General features: G+C 37.3%; 1 protein-coding gene across 2 annotated transcripts; it reads left to right on the top strand.

Moving 5' to 3' along the window:
- Positions 1–1,759: 1,759 nt before the first annotated feature.
- Positions 1,760–16,284, top strand: slc37a2 (solute carrier family 37 member 2). Of its 2 annotated transcripts, none has more exons than XM_041802261.1 (18): positions 1,760–2,366; positions 5,323–5,404; positions 6,312–6,402; positions 8,138–8,216; positions 8,301–8,436; positions 9,715–9,791; positions 11,329–11,495; positions 11,753–11,790; positions 11,875–12,030; positions 12,695–12,785; positions 12,909–12,971; positions 13,429–13,514; positions 13,592–13,640; positions 13,916–13,989; positions 14,115–14,193; positions 15,299–15,396; positions 15,568–15,668; positions 15,981–16,284. In XM_041802261.1, exons 1-17 carry the CDS (start codon positions 2,308–2,310, stop codon positions 15,634–15,636), a joined length of 1,494 nt encoding a protein of 497 aa, XP_041658195.1. In that variant the 5' UTR covers positions 1,760–2,307; the 3' UTR covers positions 15,637–15,668; positions 15,981–16,284. The 2 variants fall into 2 exon arrangements, with proteins under 2 accessions (XP_041658195.1, XP_041658194.1); XM_041802260.1 differs by having other exon boundaries at positions 15,568–15,632.
- The last annotated feature ends 1,248 nt before the right edge of the window (positions 16,285–17,532 follow it).

Consider the following 17,532-nt stretch of genomic DNA (forward strand, 5'->3'; position numbering starts at 1 on the left):
GGGGGGGGGGTTGTGATCATGATTATGTAACACACACGATGAGTTGTTTGGGTTTTTTGTCTTCTCAACATCAGCATCACATACATCTATCCAACCTAGACACTCTTTGCACAGTGAAAACAACCAATAAAAGAAAATAGATAAGTGGAAAAATCTAATGATATATAATAACAATTATTGTCATGGCAAAATTTAAGAACTAACACTGAAACATTTACCACATGACAGAACCAATGGACAAAACAAGCATAACATGACATGCAGCACAATAATCATTTAATCCATATTATCTTGTTTTTAGAATCATAGAAAGCCAAAATTGTGATGAAGTTGAAACTTGATCAGTTGCTCAGTCCTATTGTTGCTGCAGGGAGATGCTTTAGTGGCTTGACCCCAGTGTACTGACAGGGACAATGAAGCATGTGATGAACAAAATGTAATCCACTAATTATGGTGTTGGTAGATGAGAAGTCCTCATTCCCCATGTACATAGGCTCTTGTCCTTGTGGCTTGGTTCAAAACCAGCTAGTGACTTCTTTCTTGCATGCCAGTCTTCACTCTACCCACTGTTATAACTTTTCAATAAAGGCAGAAATGCCCAAAGATAAGGCTCAAAACACTATTAGAGACCAGTTTGAGGCTTAAGTATCCTACATTTTAGGGTAGTCATGATAGCATTTACACTTAAGTATGATACTAGTAACAATCTAACAATAGTAATACCTGTTTTACCACAACAACAACCATAGAAGTCCCAGTCAGCCAGTATTGGGTAAATACTAGTATTAGATCATAAAAATGGTGACCAATCTCCTGCATCATTTGTACAGAAACCTAAACAATGCTTTTTGCATGGTGAGGTTGCTGAATTTCTTATTTCTTCAACCAATCCCTATTAAATGTGGGCATTGTGCTGATGTAACTCTCCATGACACAAGTTGTCAACTCTTCAGCTTGTTAAATTTTAAATTTTGTTAAGAATAAATGATAAATGAATATTGAGAGACTCACATCCCTGATGCATTTAGACAGGGAACAGCATGTTTAACAAACACTGTCATTGAATACATATGTTACCTTTGTCACGTTATTAGTACCACAAACAGAGCAGCAGGTACTGAGAATTACAGAAAATATCACAGCTTATTTAACTTTATTAAACAAAAATGACGCAGTACTTATTTCAGTGAATATTAACTTATTTTTTCCAGCACAACCACTGTTGAAACTGAATCCCTTCAGGAAATCCTTGGAATAATCGCGTTTTTGCTGTTATTACTGTACCGGAAGTTCCGCCCATATTTGTAGTTACAGTAGACCCCCCCAGGTGGATACTCATATGAAGGTATTGAAACTTCTGACCCCATAGGGTTAACACTGTTACCTTTTTCTTTAAATTATTGCGGGGGGGTTGATTCGACCATCACATTTTTTGTGTCCGCTTTTTTACGTATTAAGCGATACTGAAGAGTGTTGTGTGACTTTGTCTGGACCAAAAATTTTTAAACACCTTTATCTTATCTCTAAAAATGTATTATCGTTTAATTGTTCCAGTGTTGTAGATAAAGGGTGATCACAATAGCCTCATAAAATATTATCACAATAATAATAAATAAATGATATAATAAACCAATAACAACACGCGAGATTAAATTATTTGTATGACCGCTCAGCGTTGTTTTGAGACCCTTAAAAGTGGTCGCGACCCTCATTTGATATCAGCTGTTTCCGACTTCATCTGTTTCCTGTACGCGACGACGTCAGAGAGGAAGATCACGTGGCCTCCTGGAGGCTCCGTCTGGAAAATCTTATGGAATAACACAGCTTCGTTTATTACATTAATAGTAATAATACCTATTTTTATTTACAGCGGACGCCTTGTTTGACCTTTATGCGTATCAAGGCTTCTCGGAGGAAGGCTGGCTCTCCTGTCTGCTCCATATAAACTCATCCCGACACTATGGAGCAGAACTGTTGGATGTTTACGGACTGTGTCTCCCACCAGGAAGCTGCTAGACATTTATTTTACTCTTTCAGCAGCTAACGTTTACTTTTAACCTCTGGCTTTACTTACTACACTTACAAGGAGCGCTTTCACCAGTTACCCCGACACAACGAAACGTTAGATACAGAATTTGGTTAACAAACAGCCGTTAAAGACGTTAGGGAGCTGCCTGCCGGTTATCTTGGTCTGTTATCCAACTGTAGTTCGTGAGGTTCAACGCTGGTTCAACTTAAAGTCGAAGAAATGGCTGGAAACAAGGTTTGAGTGTTTTTATTTTGAGTTTTACAAAGTTTTCCACTACAATGAAGTCTTCCCTGGCTCCCGGCATAAGGCTTATTACGACCTTTTCTCGAGATGCTTGGTAAGTTTCTATTGTCGTTAATTTCCTATTGTTCTCACAGCCGGTAACAGCACGCGCACTCCACAGACAGACGTTGGGGTTAAAATAGAGCAGCTAGTCTAATATGTTTGCTAACTTTATCTCACTGCTGTAAATGATTGGCTTAGCCTAATCGATAAACACGCATTCTGTGAATTTGTGGCGGGGTATGTTAACTCAGAGGAGTCATTAACCTATGTAATAACCACTATTCTTTATCTGTCAAACCGTTAATAACTAATTATTACCGTTATATTTTACTTTTTCAGTGCAATTTTGGCTAGTTGTATCTCTAGCCACGCCAAACTTCATTCAAAAAGTGGACAGAAACACTTTTCTCTTTCTGACACAGATTTGACCTTTATCAAATCAATCCGGTATTTGACAAATCCAGCATTAAAGGAATTTGCCAACATATGGGCTACTTAACTGTAATAATAACATATCAATTTCTAATCTAACTTCACACACAGCCAGAAGGATTAAGACACACAATGTGGGCAGTCATAATTCATGTTTTCACAACCTGAATGGTCAAGACGATTAGCTATAAAATCCATTTTATAGCTCTGATTTTCAAATTCGTAATAATTAACGAAGTATCATTTAAAAAGTCAAAAAAAAGGTTAAGACATAACTTTAGATTTTTGTGTTTGTACAACTACATTTTTAAAATACTTCCTTTCTATATAATTATTGTGTACTTGAGTCAAAGTGCTTGCTTCTAAATGTGTGTTTGTTATACCTTTCAGAAACTTACATGTGGAATCAAAGTGCTGGTATCAAAATTAATAGTGTTCACTGTGTGAAATTGCTAATGTTAGTGTAATCTAAATCTTTGGCTCTCAACCGATAGGTCAGGACCCAAAAAATTAGATTAGATTTGACTGATGCTTTATCGATCCTGAAGGAAATTTAAGTTTCAGCTGTTCCATTGCCCTCATAGTTACTGCAGAAAAAAAAGGAAAACTTAAGAAAGTATATAAATGGTGGATAAGCTAAAAGGACTACTGTAAGTCATAAGTAATAAAGTAAAAAAATATGTTCTATACATATATATTTACAAGAGAAATATGAATGTGAAAATTTAAAAGTGGGTTGCAAGTATGGCTGAACAATTTTTGAAAATAATCTAATATTTTTTAGATTCCTCATCTTATGTATCGTTCAACAAACTCAAGCAATAAATCATTATATATACACAGCCTGGCCAAAAAAAAGGTCGCCACCTGGATTTTACTCAGCAAATAGGTATTAGAATCTTTGGGATGTGCTGGAGAAGGCTTTGCGCAGTGGTCAGACTTTCCCATCACCAATATTAAAATTAATGCAACACTGGATGGAAATAAATCTTGTGACATTGTAGAAGCTTATCGAAACAATGCCACAGCGAATGCGTGCTGTAATCAAAGCTAAAGGCGGTCCAACAAAATATTAGAGCGTGTGACCTTTTTTTGATGGTGACTTTTTTTTGGCCAGGCAGTGTATTATAACCAGCACAATAATAGATAAACTAGGGAGGAACTTATTGAAAAAATATCTAATTGTGAATTTGGCTTACAAAGTAAATTTGATATCCATTGCTATACTGAAGGGGAGGATTTTTTTTTCATTCTCGCTCTGATTAGGAAAATCAGATACATGAACAGGAAAAGTCTGAGTTTTGTAAACTATTTGAAAAATGACACTCGAATATTTGCATAATATGTAGAGCAAAAAATCTTGGTTTCAAAAAAATGTATCAAAATGGTATTTTGACACATTTCAGGTTAAGGCCCTAGTTGCATTCTAGTGGGTTGTGTCTAAATGTAACTGTTTTGTGTAAGAATTTTGGGCTCAATTTGTCATTAGGAAGGTGGTGATGGGCCCTGATGCTAGACCATCTGAGAACCACTGATCTAAATTCATTATAATTAGATATGTGAACACCTCTTCAAATACTTAATCTGCTAACTAGTTTACACATAGCCTATCCACCAGGGATCGATAAAGTTCTGTCATCAATGATCAGTCAGTTGTTCCCTTTTTGCAGTCCGGTGCATTGGGTAGCAGTAAATCATCTGACTTCTGTCTGTCTGGACTTCTCCATGCAACTTCAGCTTTGCTGTTGCTATAAATCAAAGGTTTACACCATAATAACCTTGATTGCATTTTCGTTTACGAAATAAGCAAATGACTGCATATTAATATAACCTGGTGGATATGAATGGCATGGCTTTCGTAGAGCTCCATCTCTGTTGCTAATACTTGAAATGTTTCAAAGGAATGAATGGTTTGTGCTCATTGAAAAAGAATTTCACAGCTCCATGCCATGTTTATTGTGTAAGTGATAAAAAACACAATGGCGAGTTAAGTGAGGTCAATATTTCATCACATTTGTATGTGATTTAACCACTGACCAACATCTCTATAAAGTACACCCACAAAATATCTTTAAACCAACAAAGCCTACTGTGTTTTCACTTATTGGAGGTATATATTTATAAATCCTGGCTTTTACTTACACATTTTCCTGATCTGGATTTTTCCATGTCCAGTTTTTCCAATGGATTACCACTGGGGGTTTTTAGAATTTTTGCTGAGGTCCCTTGATCATGTTTTTGTCTTGTGCTGTTGATTGTGGGTGAAATGAGACTGACTCACTCAATGTAAATCAGATCTACCTACAGGTATAAAACAGAACTTACCTTACCTAACATCCCTGCAGTAAGTGGAGTGGAGACTGTCATGACAAGGTTTTTGCTCACACAGTGTCAGAACGTACAGAAGTTCTGAGATAATTTAGTAAAGAAACAAAAACAAAAAATAGAGACCTATGGCTAGTGAAAAATGTGATAATGCATCCTTAGGACACTGACTGATAAAATTCTGTTGAATGTGCTGTCTTTCTGTTTTTTTAGTTTGTTTGCTCATCTTTGTCCAAATCTTTCTTTTGCAGGTACCGAAGCTTCATTCTCTTCCTCACCTTCCTCTTCTACACAGCCTACCATCTGTCACGGAAACCTATCAGCATTGTTAAGGTGACTGAAGCAATTCAGTTCTCTTTTATCTATAGTGTCATTTACATTGTAGCTTCAGGAGCTTGACAGGTATAGGTATAAAGTCGCTCTCTTTGAGAGCCTCTCTGGAAGGAATATCTTCTTCATTTCTCCATTCAGATGGAGCAACAGAATTTTTATCTAGAGAGCAACAAGAAAGTTATCCCAATGGTGGTTATACAGAGGAAGCACTAAGCAAAGCTGTAACATTTTTTCTGAAATTAAAACTTTGCATTTTCACACCATCACTGACATTGTAAAAGTGAATACTCACTTTGAATAATTTGCATCTCAGTAATCTTAAAGGATGACTGAGAAGTTGCAGCAGATTTTCTGTTTCATAAAAATTCACATAAACCTGCACCAGAAATGTAATGGAGGTTTATAAGATGCTGTAAACTCCTAAAAGAAGACATCCTCTGCTTGTAAGTAGTAACAAGTTCAACCACCTGTGAACATCATGTATTGGTCTTCAATGTAATTATCATGTAGTCCATCTATTTTTCTTGTTGTGTTAAGTTCTTTACTACGTAAAGTATTGGGTTACTCTCCCATGAATGCTCAGCATATAAAATGTTCTTGACCTGCAAATGTCAAAAGATATACAGGTCGTGCCATAGACATACTTGTTGCAGTGTCTTTTTGTGTTTGGTTGTTTGTTTTTTCATTAAATGCCTACTACTGATTTTATTAAAGGAATTCTACATGTTATGTAGCATTTGCTCAGATGTTTTTGCTCCTACTGTCCTTGTTTAGTCAGACCAATATTCAAACATCAACTGATATTTGACTTCAGCTAACTACAGCTGACTTCAATGTTTTCTTTTATAAATTTGTTGCTGTTTTAGTAGTTTCATGTGCTTTCTTCTTTGTTTTTTTCCTGGTACAGAGTCAGCTACACAGAAACTGCTCCAACGTCATTCACCCAGCAGACCTCAATATAACTAACAATGAAACCTGGTGTGACTGGCAGCCCTTTGGTATGTACTCTAGTTGGTCTGTAATATACTGGTTTCTGGTCATGTTAGGACAGATGAAGGATTTTTGAATGGCAAAATATTAGTGAGAATAAAATTCAATGACAAACATATTTTTCTAAAGATAGGCAAATTGTTGTAGATAGTGAAGAAAATTATTGACTCATGTTGACTCATCAGGTAGTCACAGCAAGACCACTCATGACAGGTTGCAGATATTATGCATCTAAGAGCTTCACCTCACAGTTTTTTAAATCAAATTTTGAGTTTATAAAGTCTAAAGCACCAGTTTTATCAGAACTTTATGACATTTCTTCATTAAAGGAAGGACAAAGAACAGCAGTGAGTTTTTTTCTTTTCAAAAATGACAAAAGTCGTGTACTGGCATGTCTACGGTCGCCATGGTTCGTGTTATGCAGCTCTCTATGGAGTTTATTCCTACAGTATGAGCACAGCTCGCTGACGGCTACGTCATGTGTTTTGTTGCTCTGATTGGCCCGTAAAGATGTGACAGACAGAACGTTCATTCAGTCACACTACGAGTTTTTTTTTTTTTTTTTTCCAAAGACTCTGCCCTGTCCCAGACACTTTGTATGAGTGGTTTTCCAGATGGATGTGTGAAACAAATTCATCTGCCGTGCCAGGTTAGCAGAAATGGGTATACCGCCCACATTCTCAAGTGGCCCACCTGCCATGTACAATTGCCCTGTGTTATAAACAAATACATGTAAGACCAACTATTATGTTATGGTCACTTGAATTTGAGGCTTTAGTATTTGCATATTGTCACTTAACTTCCAGTGTGTCCAGTTGTAAGGATCCTGATGAAATGAACAGCAAAAGGTCTGATTTTACCATCACCAGTGGCCCAAAATCTATCAGCCGAGAAAACACGTTTACGTATTTTGAGTTTACTATTCCTTATTCCTCAGAAGCGTTAGAGGTGATGTAGTGTACTTGTGCACTGCTATTGCTTTCTTGTTGCTTTTACTATCCTTGAGATGTGGGTCTACTCTATAAAGACTGAAAAATGAGTGAGCCTACTCCATATGCCTGTGTTTATCCTCCACTACGCCAATGTGTCACTGTATGCACTCAAGTTGTTGTATGCATTTTGGCACAATTTCTCAGTCAGTGTGCAGCTTTGGCTTAGTAGTTCAGTCCGCCATCTCTAAATTTGAAGGTTTATAATAAAGGAGACCCTGGCTTTTGTCCATGAGGCAAGTATTTCAGGCTCAACTCCTACCCAGTACTGTACTGCATGTCCAGAAAATAATACAAGGTAGCAGTTTGATCCAATCTCCTGCAGTTCACATGTCAAAGTATCACTGGGCAACACACTGAACTCCAAATTGCTTTCGATGGCTCAGCCATTAGTGTTCGAATGGGATTAGTTGATTGGTTCTTTAATTTGCATCCCCGCCATCAGTGTCTGAATGGGTGAATGTGACATGAGAATGAAGGCACTTCAGTGGTCAGATGACTAGAAAAGTGCTATGTAACTACAGTTCTTTTACCATTTAGTCTATTCAGTCCTTGGTAAGAGAGCTATAATCCTCACATTTAGTGCGCTTCGATGTCTTGTTAAGGTACAGTTCAGAAGAACTTTAGTAAAAGCATAGGTTGTCCATTGTGATGGAGATCCTAGATTTAACTTTCACTTTGAGGGCCCAGTCATGCATTTCAACAAAAAATTGGATGGTTGAAGACTAATTCTTTCTATGTATGTTTTCTGCAGACCAGGACAACTATCAGACCCTGTTTGGGGTCCTGGATAATTCGTTCCTGGTCGCCTACGCCATCGGCATGTTTATCAGGTATGTATGCATCTGTTGCTGGTAGATTTTTCTTTATTTTGATGCAAATGTGCTTCACTGAGTCATTATATTTTGTGTTTTCAGTGGGATCTTTGGTGAACGCCTGCCTCTGCGGTACTACCTGAGTGCTGGTATGCTGTTGAGTGGATTGTTTACTTGTCTGTTTGGCCTCGGCTTCTACTTGAACATCCATTCATTAGGATACTACGCCTTCATCCAGGTAAAGACAAAACACAGCAATGCAGTTTGTATCTTCAGAGGCGTATGGGTTTGTGTTGTTTGGGTGTGATGGCAGCCTTTAATTTATGTTTTGACTTTGTTTTATTACCATTTATATATTTTTTGGGAAGCACATAAATCAAATTGGCTGCTCACTGCTGAGTCAAAACCAAACCAGCAAGATTAACCAAGTTTCAGTGGATGCTCAGCTGCAAAGGAAATGAAAGCTGGTCCTAGTGTCATTGAACCTTACACAATGGTTTTTCCAGGGGATTTTTTTGTTTCACTTCAGTTATTTTTCTTTTGGATCAGTAATAAAAACACCCTGGACAATAAAGCTGTACTGCTGCTGTGATTTTAGAATAAAAATTTAGTACATTCTTAGCATTTGTCTGGAATCTTATCATAAGTAAGATCCTGGAGCTGAAATGTCTGGGCACTTTTAGCCAAAAAGAACCTTCAGTGTAGTTGTTGGTGCATTTGTGATTAAAAGAATCATAAAAACAAACAAATATTGCACTCTAAAATAACAATAACAGCAGTAAAACCTTGTACCTGCACAGGCATGTCTTCATGATAATGATTAAATTGCTGAAGGCCAGACATGCAATACAGTTTTAAATGCACCTTCTCCCAATTCACATTGTTATTTCTAACTTAAACTCCATTTGGATTGTAGCTTGACACCTCAAGACCCATACAAAGCTTTCAGACCCTCTTCTGTTTTGTTTTGTGCATTTTTTCTTCTATGCTTGCAATCAAAATCTGAAAATTCTTAATTAGAAGTTTGTCTGTCAGTAGAGCTTCCTATTGTCATAAGACCTCTGCTTGGCCTGTAATCAAATTACCAACTACTCGAGTTAAACTATAATACAAACAGTGACAAGTATAAAACAGAAGTGCCTGTATGTGTCTCTCAAGCAAACTCAGATTTATTGTGCTGATTAACCCCTTTACCCTATTACAGGTGTGATCACTGTGAGCTTTCTGGGTCAGTACAGACCTTATTAATCTCACTATTGCTTTAAAATGTAGAGATCTCACAGTGGCTTACTCAGGCTTTTCTCACACACATCACATGATGACTCACAGCTGCATCATATGACTGCAGGAGTGAGTCTGGGCTTATTTAAGTTAGGTGTGGTATGTGAAGAATCACTGCTCACTGGTCCCCTCTCCTTTATTGGTAGCTGTTTGTTTGGTTGCAACAGAATTAAGAGGCTTTCATGCACCCAGTTAACTCAGGCTGCTTTCTCCCTCTCTTTCCCCCATCCTGCAGGTTATGAACGGGCTCATGCAGACGACCGGCTGGCCAGCAGTGGTGGCTTGTGTCGGCAACTGGTTTGGAAAGGGGAAGTGAGTACTGCAAGATATGCTTTGGGGCAGATTTCTGCTGACTTTGCAGTACCGGATGTGTTTTTTTGTAGCTATTTGAGTCACAGGCATGCACATTAGTCATGTTTTGACAAAACAGTCACCGGGCTTTGATTTGTGCCTCACTACAAGTGTGAAAACCAAATGTAAATCTAAACTTCCCCTTTATTGAAGCTTAATGTTTAAAGTCCAATTACTGCACATCACTCTGACAAATGGAAAGTGAACACTAGGTCTGGTAAAAGAAACAATCACCTCACCCTTTTGCAGCAGTTCCTCCCCTTTCAGTGTCTTTTTAATTGCAGTATTGTTTACATACACAATTGAAAAAAGGCAACACCGTCACTTCAGGTCACCCAGGGAGTCATGTTTTGACATGCCCTGTAAACGCCAGTTACTGTAAATCTGTGTTTATAAGGAGATCATCAGAACAAAACCACAAAACAAAAAGTAATCAAATTCAAGCCCCAAATCTTTGTTCATTGGTTCTTGTTTTATGCAGTTTATGGGTTCAGACAGTTACAGGTGGCAGTCTGCAATAAGGTTGTCATGTTTGGTTGTGCTCATTAGTACACTCTTCAAACTTTATTAAGATTAAAGTTTACCTTTCCATCTGTCTTTTTCCCATAAAGAAAAGTGGATGGAGTTCAAAACAGAAAGGATAGACCAGTAAATTTGACACGATACAGTAGGGCATGATATATACTCTATTGTGCTTTTCTGGAGATTTGTCTTGACTCCAAGTGCTGCATGCTTTTAGCTTCCACATTATAACATATTAATGATAAATTAGAAACAAAAATGTGCATGCACACAGAGTACCATGTACTATTAAGAAGCACATATTAATGAAAAATGCCACTGACATATATTTCCCATTCCCACGCTACACATGATTTTCACCTAAATAGTAAAAACAAAAAAGAAATACCATTTTAGAAAGATAGAATATAAAAAGGTAAAAAAGAAGAAACCAAATCACACCCTGTAATTACTGCAACAACATGAGTTTTTGAACCAGTGTTGTTTACATTTAGGGACTCTGAATAGTGTACTAGACAAAAAAGTTTATACCCAGAGTGGGGGTTGTGAAAAAGATCAGGCAAAACCCTATGTGCTTGCCTGATAACAGACTAACCTGACCTGACTTGGCTGATTTTTGTCATTATGAATTTACATGGGGGTGTGGTCACCTACTGACTGAGGGTATAGCATGCATGCATGCAATAAAGGCTTGAAGGTCAGGTTTGAACCCAGGGCTGCTACCTTTAGGACTGAAGCTTCTGAGCCAATACTGACCCAAACCAGTGAACCCTTTCCTCTTCTTCATGCTGATCTGTCCAATCATGTCTTGCCCTAGCTCCGCATTTCACAGATATGTGACTTTTATTGGTATGAATGTCTCAGCAACCGAGGTCTATTAATACTGTAATAAAAGCTTGAAATGTTCCTTTAAAATGACTGAAACCAGGGAATCTGAGGCCATTTCCCTTCACACCCTGTTGTTTTCCATTATCAGGCGTGGGTTCATCATGGGTGTGTGGAACTCCCACACCTCAGTGGGAAACATCTTGGGTTCTCTCATCGCCGGAGCCTTCGTCTCCTCGGCGTGGGGAATGTCCTTCATCGTCCCTGGACTCATCATCGCCTCCACAGGGATCCTGTGCTTCTTCTTCCTGGTTGAGAGTGAGTTTCCATCCAAACACAAATTTAACAAAGCTGTGTACTTTTAGTCTCTGATCAGTTTGTAATCCAGTCTCTTTTTTTTTTTACCCCTGAATTAAATTATCTATTTTATGTATGAGTAGCATGTGAGAGATTTTTGGACTGAAAGCTGCAGATTGTGTTCTTTTTTTACATGCTGTTTTAACACATTGCTTTCTTAAGTCCTCAGTTATTGTTGATGCATATTTTTAAGTTTCGTATTTTCCTCTCCTATCCAGAACCTGAAGACGTAAACTGCACCCCTCCTCAGCACCATGTGGGTTAACACAGAAACAATTCATCTTTCACGTCTGTGCATGACAAAATTGCTTGAACTTATTTGTATGTTTGTATTTGTTAGTCTGAACAGGAAAACGGTGAGACGGAACCTCTCCTTAACACTGCCTCACATGTCGACAGAACAAGTAATGGTAACGGAGCCATCACCACTGAGATTCCCCAGATTGTGGAGGACCACAGTGAGGCCATCAGCTTCTGTGGAGCTCTCAGTATACCTGTGAGTGTAAAACATTTATATACATGTGATTTTAGCTTGATCTGGTTTGAACATGCTCAGTTTTATAGTTTGAATTGTACTTCAATATTATTATAAATTAAGCTTCTGTACTTTGACTCCCTCTGGTGGTCATGTCAAGAATTAAACACCATCATGTTGGCTCAGTTGTTCAGAAGTAATGTGATCTGATTAAAGCTATTAGAAACAGGATTATGCTTTAGAGTAAGATCAGGTGATCCAATCTGTGGTTTTATCCAGATTCAATCTCCAGTTTATGTTAATGAAAACTTTGGAGCAGGATTGATTGCGATTACTTTCATTAAAGATGGGTGGGTAAGAGCCGGAGTACAGCAAGGGACTGTGATAAATTGAAAACTTTTTTACAGTGATGTTCATAATTTAGGTAATTGTTTGAATATTCTTACATTGATATGCTATAAGGAGTTGACATCAGGGTTACAAAACAAAATATTAGATTTTGTGCCAATGAAGTCATACAATAAAACAATTGGGACTAAAGTTTACTGGATTACTTGAACTTAGAAGAAACTAGTGGTTTGGTCTCTGATTAAACATTTATTGCTGGCCCTGGATGATAATAAAGAAAACACAATCAAAAAGGTTCCTTTGTTGTTTTTCATAGCTTTTTTTGTGTTTTACTCAGGGAGTGGTGGAGTTCTCTCTCTGTCTGCTTTTTGCTAAATTGGTCAGCTACACCTTCTTGTACTGGCTTCCTCTCTACATCTCAAATGTTGGTGAGTATTTACACAGAGGCTTTACTTCTTAATAAGAAGAGAATATCATTTATGTAATTTAGTAGACCACAACAATGATGTACATTTTTTTTAGTTTATGTGGGTTTTGTTTTTCATTTTTAGCACATTTTGAGGCAAAAGAAGCAGGAGACATGTCAACACTGTTTGATGCTGGAGGTATTGTGGGTAAGTTTTGTTCTGGATTACTTTTCTATCAGCAGCTTGTCTTTTTCTGACATGTTGATGACTGAAGAATTAGAAATGTAGCTTACTAAATGTTCAAAGCAAAAAAGGCATTAATGCACCACTGAGTTGTTCAATAGTACATTCAAGCAAAACTGATGATAATTAAAAAATTTGGAACAAACATAATTAGACAATTGATATATTTGACTTTAAGCAAACTAAATGTATTTAGTCTAAATCCTCATAGTTTACATCCCCGCCACATTCAAACAAAGCATTTAATCCCTGAAACTCAGACAGACTTTTCTCATCTGTGTCAAATGCTGACAGATTATCATCTGATCACTTCCACCCAGGCTTGATTGCTCATCATTGATCTCATAGACGTGGAAGGATACCACTTTATCTTGACCCGAGGTTTCCAAATTAAAAAAAAATTATTGTGCTATTTCTACAGGAGGCATAATGGCGGGTCTTGTGTCTGACTATGCTGGTGGGAGAGCAACAACCTGCTGTGTCATGTTGCTTGTTGCTGCCCCCATGGTGAGTGTCAACACGTCTTTAATGTTTCTGTTTTACCTCGTGGATTCCATGTGCTGATTGTTGTATTTGTTTTCCAGCTTTTCCTCTATAATCACATTGGACAAAGGAGCATCGGTACTACAATTGGTAGGACAGCTGTACTCTTCTTTTATGAGCTTTGTTTTTTTACTTACTTCACAACTGTACCAGCTTTGAATTGATGTTTATTCTGAGCCATGCTGTTTCTAATATATATAAATGAACTGAAAGCCTGACCAGTCTTGTTAAGAAGCACACAATTAAATAAAAGTAGTCAGAAATTCAAAAATTGTCTAATTGATAGAGTGGGGAAAATATAATAGTTTTTTCTATGTAAAAAAGATGCATTAGTCTTTATTAACAGTCTCTTTTTTCATATGCAGGTATGCTGCTGTTGTGTGGAGGCCTTGTGAATGGACCATACGCCCTTATCACTACTGCTGTATCTGCTGACCTGGTGAGACATAAGGCATCATGGGAAACCTACTGTTTCACAGATTATCTCTATTTTCCTAATGTCATGTAGTGGACATCAATACAAAATGTATATTCAGTACTTATTTAAATTTTTTGTTGCAACAGGGAACACATGAGAGTCTGAGAGGAAACTCCAGGGCACTGGCAACAGTGACGGCAATTATCGACGGGACCGGTTCAATCGGTACGTATAAGCCTAAAAGCCTGAGGTCTGAGATCCTTGACTGGAGGTTTTACTTTAGTTATATACAAATTTGAATAAACCCTCCTCTAAATACACAACACTACACTCCCTGGATGGACAAAACAACAGATTGATTGATTTACATCTTTATTTCAAACATGTAAACCAAACACACAAAAAAACATTAATTAACACAAACATTGTGACAAAGACAAAAGCAGTAGAATTAAAAATTAAGCATTTAACCAAATGATAGCAATGTTCATTTAATCAGAGAATCTGGTAAATACTAAAACCAAAGTTAAAATGATGTTAGACAGTTGGCATACATCCTCCTTGGTGTCAGCTTCTTCTGTACTGCCCAAAATCATAAGAAGAAAATAAAAGCAGCTCAAACATTGAAACTTTCTAAATGTAGAGTGTTATAGGGAATTTGACAAAAATCATCAGTATTATCCTGGAGAGTATATCTGAGTCCTTTGCTGAATTATTTTTGTAATGAAAGTTTGGATTAACATGGTGTTGCATGGAGTAGTGCTGTTGCTTTACTGCTGCAAGAAGGTTCCTGGTTGGAATCCCAGTCAGACAGGGTCTTTCTGTGGAGCATGTTCTCCCTGTGTATGCTTGGGTACTCTGGCCCCCTCCCACAGTCCAAAAACATACTTACTAGGTTCATTGGTAATGCTAAAATGCCCGTGAGTGTGCTGACTAGGCCAGGGTTTACTCCACTTCTTGCACAGCTGGGATCAACTCCAACCCCCCACAGCCCTGAATGGAATAAGTGGTATAGAAAATAGATGGATGATTTAGGTATATGGAGGATAATTTACACTGTAGTTATAATTGAGTACTCAGAATAAGGATGTTTAAAACTGAATGACACAAAGATAACCATTGAAGACATTTTAAACATAGAGGGTGACCTTTAAGCAAGTGTTCATTGAGACTAGTCTATGTTTAAAACGAAAATAAACATTTAAGGGACATTTTTGCCTGAGAATGCAACATTTTGTCAAAAAAGCTGAAGGTTTAAACCTTTGAGTCTTTCATAAAGAGGACTTCACAGCCATCACTCCTGTGTATTGATGTTTTCTGCTGTCTACAGGTGCTGCTTTAGGTCCTCTATTAGCTGGTGTGATCTCTCCCACTGGCTGGAACAACGTCTTCTACATGCTCATCTCTGCTGACCTCTTGGCCTGCCTGGTTAGAAACATTTTTATCTTTTACTGAAAAACATCTTTAATTATGTACATTGAAGCAATGCACCATGTCTTGGCTTTCATGTTTCGGATCAGTGAAATATTTTGACACCGTCATGTTCCTTTACTGTGTTATGGCGCATTAAGTGAAACATTTTTGTGAATTTGTTTCCAGTTTTTGTCCAGGCTTGTTTACAAAGAAGCTCAGGGTTGGTGTGGACGGGCTCCCCGAGCAAGAGGGTGAGTCTCATCAATGACAGGGGCCTCCCTTCATGGGTAAAAGAACCATAACTCTTTTGTTGACTTTACATGCTAGTTTTATTTTGATTTGAACATTTACAGTTTAACACAACAAAAATAGACATGTCATATTAGCCTTATCATTTTTTAACTTTTTCTACATGTCTCCTCAACGATGACAAGCTTTTTTTGTGTTTGAATTTAAGAGTATTTTCCCAGCAGCCATGTACAGCGCAGAATATCTGTCATGATCGGCAGGGTTTAATGTTGTGTTTGATTGCATTATATACTGAATGTCTAAAAGTAATTTTTAACATAACTAACTTCCTTTTTATTTTTTAATTCCAGGTTCAAAGAAATCTGAAACTCCCACACAATCAAACAGGAAACCAATGCATTTATGAGGGGAACAACGCCCAAATAACCTCACTGTACAGTTAATAATGTCTTTTTATTCAATCTGGACGGAAACAAAGCCATCAGTGGAAGATTTAAGGCACTAAGCTGGTGATTGAAGCCTTCTTCTTATTGTAAAACAGAGAATTATGCCTTTATAGAAACAAAGCTTTTTTATGATTATGAATACTCATTCTAACTTGTTTGTTTTATTATTCTTTTAACATTAAAGTGTACATACTGTAAATTTCTTTAATTTTGTCTTTTTCTGTCTGCCTGGATGCTGCACTCTCACAAAGCTCAACCATTCAGGACAATAACACTCCACATGACCATTTCGTTACCAAGGTTCCTGCACATCCTTGAAAAGTCTTCAGTTGCTTAAAAACTCTTAAAATTTATGGGGGGTTTTTTCCCAGTGAAAAGTCTTATATTTTACAAGGCACTTTGACTGAGACACGTCCTTATCCAATCTTCAGATTCTAGCCAACATTTTACAATTTCAAATGTCTTTCTCCACAAACTGATGCAGGAATGATCTCGAGAATTCAGGGAATTCAGTGTTGGATGTTCTTAATTTCCTGGGGATGACATTTTGACCCCTCTCCCATTTTATCTAGCTCACTGTGATCAAATAAACTCTGTGCTGTTGTGAACCACTGGTCTATTTTTCTAACATCTGGGCTACCAGGTTAGCAACTGAAAAATACATTCTGACCACTGTAATTTCAACTGATCTTCACCAACAACGAGCATTATTTTCTTTTTAATAGTTAAACTATTTAGAGTAGGTTTAGTACACCTCCTGAAATGGTTAATGATAAATATAAGTATGTGGTATATTGATAGAATAGAGGCATTAAAAGTTCCAGAAATAATCAAGTTTGGGTGTTTATGACCAAAAACTTTCTTCACCCTGTACAATTCGACGTTTCATAAACAGTTCATTAAAACCAGAAATTTCCGCCCTGGTATGGTGTACTGAGAAGTGTCATATGCTTTCATTTTTAAACCATTATCTGTCCAAGAAGTGATATTAATTTTGCTCATCAGGTCTTAAAAAGTCTCGAATTTAATTTTTAAAAACATGTAGGAACCTAGTATCACTGTAGTCTACTGTCACCAAATTTTACATTTCGTGTGAAATAAGGTGGGTGAAGTGTTCGTAGATATGGTTAAAAAAAATCCTTGAGTTAGAGGTGAAGAGAAATGGTTCCCTGAGAGCAGTTATACTCAACCTACGGTGGCTCTTTTTTGTCAATAAAGCCACAGAACTCCAGTAAATGCCCCAGTTTGAGACATTGTAACGTCTTAAAAAATCTTTAGGCCAGGTGGAAGTCACATAATGCTGGTGTTGGGCCAAAAACTGGTTTCTCCAAAATGACCACTTTTCAGGGAAGGAAAAAAATATATCTTTTGACATATGTTAGGCTATTGCTTTAAAATAAGTTAAAACCACTGGCAGATGTAAAGGGTGACCAGTAGCACTGGTTTGTAAGAACAA

Source organism: Cheilinus undulatus, linkage group 12 (assembly GCF_018320785.1).
Source record: "Cheilinus undulatus linkage group 12, ASM1832078v1, whole genome shotgun sequence".
Taxonomy (NCBI): domain Eukaryota; kingdom Metazoa; phylum Chordata; class Actinopteri; order Labriformes; family Labridae; genus Cheilinus; species Cheilinus undulatus.